Source organism: Babylonia areolata, chromosome 5 (genome assembly GCF_041734735.1).
Source record: "Babylonia areolata isolate BAREFJ2019XMU chromosome 5, ASM4173473v1, whole genome shotgun sequence".
Lineage (NCBI taxonomy): Eukaryota > Metazoa > Mollusca > Gastropoda > Neogastropoda > Buccinidae > Babylonia > Babylonia areolata.
In genome coordinates, this window is record NC_134880.1 from 56,334,473 (window position 1) to 56,344,472 (window position 10,000).

General features: G+C 42.6%; 1 protein-coding gene across 1 annotated transcript in view; it reads left to right on the forward strand.

Annotated features, from left to right (window-relative positions):
• LOC143282202 (ethylmalonyl-CoA/methylmalonyl-CoA epimerase-like) overlaps positions 1-9,550 on the forward strand; it is a 13,354-nt gene extending 3,804 nt beyond the window's left edge. Inside the window, exons 4-5 of the mRNA XM_076587792.1 lie at positions 3,635-3,721; positions 6,869-9,550. Of these exons, the coding sequence (XP_076443907.1) occupies positions 3,635-3,721; positions 6,869-7,024 (243 nt within the window). The 3' untranslated portion in view covers positions 7,025-9,550. The remainder of the gene's footprint in view (positions 1-3,634; positions 3,722-6,868) is intronic.
• The last annotated feature ends 450 nt before the right edge of the window (positions 9,551-10,000 follow it).

Here is a 10,000-nt window from a genome sequence, read left to right on the forward strand (position 1 = left end):
TTTAAGAAGTGAACTGTGTACAGACTTGAATCAGCTGATGAATTTGAGTTTGAGACTGCACATTTTGGGAAGACAAAATCACACAAATTGTATGTTTATCATTACTTATGCAAGGAGATTGAACAGGGGAGTGTGTGCAAGTGTGTGTGTGTGTGTGTGTGTGTGTGTGTGTGTGTGTGTGTATTTCATGTTTTCACATCGACACACACACACACACACATGGTTGTGTGCACACACATACTTGCATATACATGCACACACATAACCCCATGTGTGTGTGTGTGTGTGTGCATGCATGTTTCGCAGTGAATCCCCAACCGGATTGGTCTTTGGTGACTGAGCCATCTGTGTATATGATGATGTCCTCTTCTTTACTGTTTTCTTCTATGAGTAGCTTCACTTCCGCATCAGTTTTGCCCTCTGGCCATTCCCGACAATGTCTTCCTAGAGTGGGTGAAATGGCTGTGTTGAATAGATGGTTGAGGTTTTTGGGGGTTTTCTCCCATTCTTTTGTTTCTTTCAGGTCTTGTAGTCGGCATACTAGCTGGATTGTGTCTTCTGCTTGCCCTATCCATGATCTTCCTCGTCCTAGACGGCTTCCTTTTGGTTCTTTGACTGCGTCATGCAGTGGGTTTTGAGGGTTTTCTAATGCTCTGAAGTAGGTCTTAACCTGTTCTAATTTGTTTCTGGCCTGCACTGAAGGAAGGTCAAGCAGGTATCGCATGATTTCCGTGGGTGTGTCTTTTGTTGTTCCAAGGATCAGCCTCATAACTTCATTTTGAACTCTTTCTAATTTTAGGAGGTTGCTTTGAGATGGTGGTGTTAGCCCAAGTCCGTAGTCGATCACACTGAGGACGAGTGATTGGTATAGCAGGAAGAGGTGGCGTTGTTCAATACCTTTGGTTGCCATTGCTTTTAAGACTGAAAGGCCCTTTTTGCATTTGAGAACAGTATTTTCTGTATGTTTTCTGAACGGTCAGCATCCTGTCAAAGTGTATTCCTAGGTAGTGTAGGCATTCGGTTTTCTCAATCTGAATCCCGCTGAATGACACAGGTGGTGGTGATTTGCTCACGGTTCAGTTGTTGAGGGTGCACAGCAATGTTTGGGCTTTCGCTGGATTGGTGGAGGATCCTGTGTCTTTGCACCATTGAATTGTTTAGTTGTTTCTGGACGGCTTTAGTTCTTATCTGAGCATCTTTCGAAGTTTTGAAGACCAGGCCATCATCCGCAAGAGTAAGCACCCGAGCTATTTCCATTGTTGTTTAAGTCTGCAAGGCCCTTCGTGTAGGCGTTGTAGAGGACAGGAGAGAGCGGAGACCCTTGTGGCTGTCCCATGGATAGTTTAGAAGGTGCAGACATCCAATCTCCGAGGCGTAGGATGACGGTTCTTTCCTGAAGCGCTGCTGCTATCCATCTTGTCAGTGTCAAACTTACTCCATACCTTATTAGCGGCTCTTTGAGGTGCGCAAACTGGACTTTATTGTAGGCATCTTCAAGGTCGATTGCTACTGCTAGTATTTCTTCTTTTCTTTGAAATCCTTCATACACCTCTTATGCAAAAGCAGCTGCATTTTCCCATGTGGACTTGCCTGTTCTGTAACCACCTTGATTTGAAGGGAGAATGTGCCTGTGTTCAAGATCCCTTGCAAGTTTCCTGGCTATCATGCGTTCCATGATCTTTCCAGCAATGTTTTGCATGGTTAACAATTGATGGAAAAACAATTAGGGAAGAGAATGCTGCCTACAAAGTCACAACCTCCAGCCTAATGATAGAAGTTGAAGCTGTGACACATGCCCTCCAGTGGCTATCGTCCATCCATATGCCCGGAAACCAACATGTCATGATTCTAACCGACTCAATGAACCACATACAGAAAATTGAAAATGGAATGGGAAGCCCAAAGTGGCATAAGGCAATGCGCAACTTTCAGATTAAAAAACTCACATGGTCATTCTGCCCGGGACATGCAGGTGTTAAGGGAAATGAGCGAGCTGACAGACTTGCTGGTAACGCAACAACAACGAGCGGCCTACATCTAGGAAAATCAGAAATCCTCAGAAAAGTCAAAGAATATCAAAAGGAACAGGTACAAGGCCATCACACCATCGATCGCCTCAAAGAAATAAAAGCAGAGAGGGAGCGGCCGTTAGTCTAGCATGAAAGGTAGAGCACGATGCTTTGCAAATCAAACAAATATCGGCATCATTTCCAAACCAACATTGTGCAAATTTCTTCAAAACGGAACAGTCTCTGTGGGCTTTTCCAAATACAATAGACTGAGCAACACACTAGACACCACGTTCTTGGCATCAGAGATCTTTTCCCATCCCTCTTGCGGACAGTCAGTGGCAGCCTCTGTGCATGTGTGTATGTGTGTGTTTGTGTGTATGTGTGGGTCTGTGTGTTTGAGTGCGGTTGTGCATGTGTGATGGTGTAAGTGTACACAAGTGTCAGGAGAGTTCTGTGCACGTGCGTATGTGTGTGTGTGTGTGGGGGGGGGTGGGGGTGGGTGGGGGGGTGGGGGTTCAGGATGAGGTATGTGTGTGTATGCATGCCTACACTGTGGGAGCAACGGAATATTGGAACGTGGGTGTGTATATATATATATATCTTTGTATATTTGTGTGTGGGGTAGGGGGTGGGGGATATGGGTGTATGTGTGTGTGCTTGTACAAGTAAGTGTTCATCTCTGTGTGTGTGTGTGGTGTGTGTGTGTGTGTGTGTGTGTGTGTGTGTGTGTGTGTGCGCGCCGTGGAAGCTGCAATACGTAGCCTAGAAATGAGTGTGTGGAGGAGGGGGGTAGAGGAGGTGCAGGGTAATGTGTGTGTGGGGGGTGTGTGTGTGCGTGTGTGTGTGTGTGTGTGTGTGTTGGGGCTCATGTACGTTTATGTGTATTTGACTGTGCTTTCATATCTGTGAAACTGCATGTTTGGTGCATATCTGTTATGCATATGTGGGTGTATGTGTGAATGTGTGTCTCCATGTTTTACATTTATTTGCTTATTTATCATCATTGTTGTCATTATTTATTTATTATTATTATTATTATTACTACTACTACTACTTTTTTATATTATAATTATTTAATTAAGTATTTATTAATTATTTATTTAATTTATTTAATTAATTATTTATTTATTTATGTACGCTTATAGTTGACTTCATCAAGTTTTTGCGCCTTATACATATTATTAGTAGTGGTAGTAGTAATTTTTTTAATGTATTTATCTGTTATTTATTCATCCCTTTTTTTTCTTTTTTTTTCTCTCAAGGCCTGACTAAGCGCGTTGGGTTACGCTGCTGGTCAGGCATCTGCTTGGCAGATGTGGTGTAGCGTATATGGATTTGTCCGAACGCAGTGACGCCTCCTTGAGCTACTGAAACTGAACTGAAACTGCATGCATTGTGTGTGTGTGTGTGCGTGTGTGTGTTTTGTCATTGACACATTCCATTTGTCTTGATTATACTTTGTAAGTGCCCTGTATTGTTCATTTTTGACCCCCCCCCCCCCCCCCCACCCATTCTCCCCACCCCACCCCATATGGATTTGAATTTTTAATGATGCGGGCTTTTGTGCTAAGGAATAGAAATCAACTGCCCTTTCCACATTTCAGTGAATATTTCTGTTTCAGCTTTTGCATCCGCTGGGAGAAAAAAGCCCCATCCAGAATTTCCTGGACAAGAATGCCAATGGAGGAATGCATCACATCTGTCTGGAGGTAAGCACCCCCCCCCCCCCATCCCACATGCTGGTCCTGACACTGTGACTGTCCTCCTCCTTTCCTGCTCTCTTCTTACTCCTTTATTTCTGGAATTGTTCACATACATTATACCACAGAATGGCATACATATGTATTTGACCTGCAAAATCACTACAGCAAGAATGCATACAAACATGCACGCACCCCCCCCCTCCACCTTCCAGTGTTTTTGTTGCTGATTAACATACAGACATAACAAACATGAGTGAAAAATTTGAAAGGGGCAAGAATAAAATAACATTAGAAAAGAAGGATGTGAATAGTACTGTACTTATATAATGGACAGACCTTCCTCATGTGGTGTGAAACATTACTGAGTGATATATATATATAAGTCAGTTCAAACTTTTGATTCTGGGTAAAGAAACTATCTTCAATATGTATCCATATTCAGTGACCCTGTCGCAGTGAATAATTTGTATGTTCCGTTTTCAAGTCAAGACTGAAAGTTTTCTATGAGAAAGTATTGCTGTTGATTCTGTAGGTAAAACATTGTCCTTAACTTTCAAAATGATTGCTGAATCATGGGAAATATTGTTATGCCTTGCTTGAGATATCATGATGTGAATCCCTGGACTGCTGAACCCTGACTGAGTAAGGGATTTGAAGTGCAAGTACTACTTTTGTACACTTATCAGTGGTAACAATCATTTTGCTGATCAAAGCAATTCTAAGAGGAAGAAACCCAGACAGAGAAAAAGGTGACTGACATCCTGACCTGTTAGTTCTGTCTTATCTCAGTGAAGTGACAGCCCTGGAAAAAGGTGACTGACATCCTGACCTGTTAGTTCTGTCTTATCTCAGTGAAGTTACAGCCCTGGAAAAAGGTGACTGACATCCTGACCTGTTAGTTCTGTCTTATCTCAGTGAAGTTACAGCCCTGGAAAAAGGTGACTGACATCCTGACCTGTTAGTTCTGTCTTATCTCAGTGAGGTGACAGCTCTAGAGAAAGGCGACTGACATCCTGACCTGTTAGTTCTGTCTTATCTCAGTGAGGTGACAGCTCTAGAGAAAGGTGACTGACATCCTGACCTGTTAGTTCTGTCTTATCTCAGTGAGGTGACAGCTCTAGAGAAAGGCGACTGACATCCTGACCTGTTAGTTCTGTCTTATCTCAGTGAGGTGACAGCTCTGGAGAAAGGCGACTGACATCCTGACCTGTTAGTTCTGTCTTATCTCAGTGAGGTGACAGCTCTTGAGAAAGGCGACTGACATCCTGACCTGTTAGTTCTGTCTTATCTCAGTGAGGTGACAGCCCTGGAAAAAGATGACTGACATCCTGACCTGTTAGTTCTGTAGGTGACAGCCCTTCACTGATGATCATATTAGCTTTGTCTTATCTCATTGAGGTGACAGCCCTTCACTGATGATGATATTAGTTCTGTCCTATCTCAGTGAGGCGACAGCCCTTCACTGATGATGATATTAGTTCTGTCCTATCTCAGTGAGGCGACAGCCCTTCACTGATGATGATATTAGTTCTTTCTTATCTCATTGAGGTGACAGCCCTTCACTGATGATGATATTAGCTTTGTCTTATCTCAGTGAGGCGACAGCCCTTCACTGATGATGATATTAGTTCTGTCCTATCTCAGTGAGGCGACAGCCCTTCACTGATGATGATGTTAGTTCTGTCCTATCTCAGTGAGGTGACAGCCCTTCACTGATGAGGATATTAGTTCTGTGTTATCTCAGTGAGGCGACAGCCCTTCACTGATGATGATATTAGTTCTGTCCTATCTCAGTGAGGCGACAGCCCTTCACTGATGATGATATTAGTTCTGTCTTATCTCAGTGAGGCGACAGCCCTTCACTGATGATGATATTAGTTCTGTCTTATCTCAGTGAGGCGACAGCCCTTCACTGATGATGATATTAGTTCTGTCTTATCTCAGTGAGGCGACAGCCCTTCACTGATGATGATATTAGTTCTGTCTTATCTTAGTGAGGCGACAGCCCTTCACTGATGATGATATTAGTTCTGTCTTATCTCAGTGAGGCGACAGCCCTTCACTGATGATGATATTAGTTCTGTCTTATCTCAGTGAGGCGACAGCCCTTCACTGATGAGGATATTAGTTCTGTCTTATCTCAGTGAGGCGACAACCCTTCACTGATGATGGTATTAGTTCTGTCTTATCTCAGTGAGGCGACAGCCCTTCACTGATGAGGATATTAGTTCTGTCCTATCTCAGTGAGGCGACAGCCCTTCACTGATAATGATATTAGTTCTGTCTTATCTCAGTGAGGTGACAGCCCTTCACTGATGGTGATATTAGTTCTGTCTTATCTCAGTGAGGTGACAGCCCTTCACTGATGAGGATATTAGTTCTGTCCTATCTCAGTGAGGCGACAGCCCTTCACTGATAATGATATTAGTTCTGTCTTATCTCAGTGAGGTGACAGCCCTTCACTGATGGTGATATTAGTTCTGTCTTATCTCAGTGAGGTGACAGCCCTTCACTGATGAGGATATTAGTTCTGTCCTATCTCAGTGAGGCGACAGCCCTTCACTGATAATGATATTAGTTCTGTCCTATCTCAGTGAGGCGACAGCCCTTCACTGATGAGGATATTAGTTCTGTCCTATCTCAGTGAGGCGACAGCCCTTCACTGATAATGATATTAGTTCTGTCTTATCTCAGTGAGGCGACAGCCCTTCACTGATGAGGATATTAGTTCTGTCCTATCTCAGTGAGGCGACAGCCCTTCACTGATGATGATATTAGCTTTGTCTTATCTCAGTGAGGCGACAGCCCTTCACTGATGATGATGTTAGTTCTGTCCTATCTCAGTGAGGCGACAGCCCTTCACTGATGAGGATATTAGTTCTGTCCTATCTCAGTGAGGCGACAGCCCTTCACTGATGATGATGTTAGTTCTGTCCTATCTCAGTGAGGCGACAGCCCTTCACTGATGATGATATTAGTTCTGTCCTATCTCAGTGAGGCGACAGCCCTTCACTGATGAGGATATTAGTTCTGTCCTATCTCAGTGAGGTGACAGCCTTTCACTGATGATCATACACAGTGGCAGCAGTCAGGGAGCATCTGTGCAACGACTTATGATGATTGATGGGATCTGACTGCATCTGTCCTGACCAGGTGAACGACATTGAGGCTGCCATAAAAGAGGTCAAGTCCAAGAACATTCGACCGCTGAGCGAGAAGCCGTCCACTGGGGCCCATGGGAAGCCAGTGGTCTTCTTGCATCCCAAAGACTGCAATGGTGTGTTGGTGGAACTGGAAGAAGTGAAGTGAAATGGAGACTGGGATGGTTTGAACATATAGTGTTTGTTGTCACTGAATGTAGTGTCATTGATTGTGTGTATGTGTGTGTGTGTGTGTGTTTGGCTGAATTATACACTACAGTGTTCACAAAAAAGTTCAGGTCCTTTTGGGAAGTTGCACAGTTTTGTTCTTGGAGGCATCGTGAAATTACGCTGAATTTTTGGCAAACAGAGGTCAGTGCAGCCAATGTTGTGAGCATCAGTCATTACTAGAGGTGCTTTCTTGCAGTTGTTAACAGTAAAAAAAAAAAAAAAAAAGCCACCTATCATTTATAAACCACCGAATAATTGTACATTTTTGGCTGAAATATAGATTTTTCAAAAGCATTTTTTAGGCTTTTGATGGTGCATGTGTGTCTGAAACAGATGTTTGTGTGTTTAGCAAGAGGCCAGCGGTAGACCATATGTAGCCAGCATAATCTATCATTTATCATTTCTTTAACATTTTATATATCAAACTTACCTGCATTTATGTTTGGTGTCAGATAGTGTGCCATGTCAAACTGATACAAACCAGGCCTGTCTGTTAGCTCCTCTTGGGCTGAGACGTGGTGGGGAGAGGGCCTGGCCCTCAGCTCAGCCCAGTGTGTCCCAGGGCTGAACTGATTGGTCCAGAACTTTTTTGTGAAGACTGTAAATTAACAGCACATTATAATAATTTACCTGTTTTTAAAAAAAAGACCTGTCTAACTATAGATATCTTGGATTCATTTTTTTCAGTGTTGCTGATTATTTGTTTTATGCATATTTATTTGTGAATTGTTGGGGTGTTTTTTGGGGGGAGGGGTGTGGGGGGGTTTGTATTTGCTCAACTGCCTCATTCATGCATAAGAATGAACATTCAAGGAATATTCTATGTTAGACACATGAAAATGAATTTACAAGACTATATGCAAGTGTAGTATTGTATTGTTCATGGTGTCTGTCACTTTTGAGTTCATAAGTTGTAGCTGTTGGTGAACTTGTATCACAAACATCTCACAGGACCATCTCTTCTTTTTTTTCACCCTGCAAGGACTACAGCCAGATTCCACTCATACTTAGGTTTCCTTTTTTCTTTTCTTGTCCTAAAAGTTAATTGTGCAAACTGGAGAAAAAGTTAATGGAAACAAAAAAACAAAAAACAAACCCACCTGTTTTTGTTTTTTGTTTTGTTTTTTGTGGTATTTGTTGGAATGTGTTTGTGGATTTGGAGTTTTACGATCAAGTTCAGTTTTTAACTCTTTCACCGCAGGGTTTCCATGTGGAAAACTCTGCTCAGCACCAGACATGTTAGATACGATGCTCTCAGTTACAGGCTTTTGTTCAAGTGGACTTGTTCACTTCAAACTCATTCAGGGGGCAAAGGTTAGTCATTGTTCTATTGGCTGGAAGCTGGCCGCAGCTGTCTAGCTTTGTGACAGTGAGAAAAATGGACCTCTTGACAACACCCTTTATGTCGACTGAAGTCGCCCATGGCAGTGCACTGTCCAGTCAACTCTAAGTCATCTATGGCGCTGAAAGAGTGAAAACATTACTATCAGGGATGACATTGATTGTCTTCACACTGTTACAGTTGTGCTCTGTGTTACATTTTAAAAAAAGTTGAATATTCCAAAGTATTTTACAGTCATAGTGGCAGTGAATTCATATTGGGCGTCTAGAGCTGGGCATAGAAGGCAGGACTTAGTTCTTTCCTTCTGCTGTTTTATAAACTGTGCCCTTGTGGAAAATGCCAGTTTAATGCCTAAGGTCACTAAACCATGTCGAAACAGGGCCTGAAACCGTGATCTCTGGTCTGCATTATATACTACAGTATGTTCAAACTTTTCTTGTGATACATCATTTTTTTTGCGATTGATTGGTAATCAGATTTCGCAGAAGGGATGTAGAATTTATCTCTCTGTGTACATATACCTTTTTTTTTGTTTTTAGTTTTTTGGTCAGTGGTTTAATTGCCAGGTTATCCAGCTCAAGCGCGTTGGGTTACGCTGCTGGTCAGGCATCTGCTTGGCTGATGTGGTGTAGCGTATATGGATTTGTCTGAACGCAGTGACGCCTCCTTGAGCTACTGAAACTGAAACTGAAACTGAAACCAGCAGAGATTAAAGCCATTTGAGAAGGGCTTGATGTACCATATTGTTTTTTTTTTTTTTATATATAGAGAGAGAGAGAGTGAGCATATGCACAACCTTGTATATGCATATATACATCTAAATTCCTACTGTATTTGTGTTTATATATTATTTCCAATTCGTGTTTGTAGTTTTTATGTACTGTCCTCCCCAGTATTGCTTGTGACCGTGATACACTATAAAAGACAAGTCACACTATATCTTTCTCTGTTCTGTTCTATTCTATCAAGCTGTTGACGGTATTTGAAGTTACCATCGCAAGATGCTTTGATTTGTTTGTTTGTTTTGTTTGGTTTAATTAAGCTGTTTGACTGAACATTTTGTGATGCATACTGTGGTTGGAAAACTTTGTGAAATAAAATTTCTGACAGAGGTGCAGTACAGTGCTGGTGTCTGATCCTTTGTGTGGGTGTGACTGGGCCACAAGCAGCACAGTTTTGATTTGATTTGGTTGTCACCACCCTCCCACGAAAAAGAAAGCTTCTCTTGGCTCTGTCAGACTGAATGGGGGGCAGAGAACAAAAAAAGGAAGCTTCTCTTGGCTCTGTCAGACTGAATGGGGGGCACAGAACAATAACAGAAAGCTTCTCTTGGCTGTGTCAGACTGAATGAGGGGCACAGAACAATAACAGAAAGCTTCTCTTGGCTGTGTCAGACTGAATGGGGGGCAGAGAACAAAAAAAGGAAGCTTCTCTTGGCTCTGTCAGACTGAATGGGGGGCACAGAACAAAAAAAGAAAGCTTCTCTTGGCTCTGTCAGACTGAATGAGGGGCACAGAACAATAACAGAAAGCTTCTCTTGGCTCTGTCAGACTGAATGGGGGGCAGAGAACA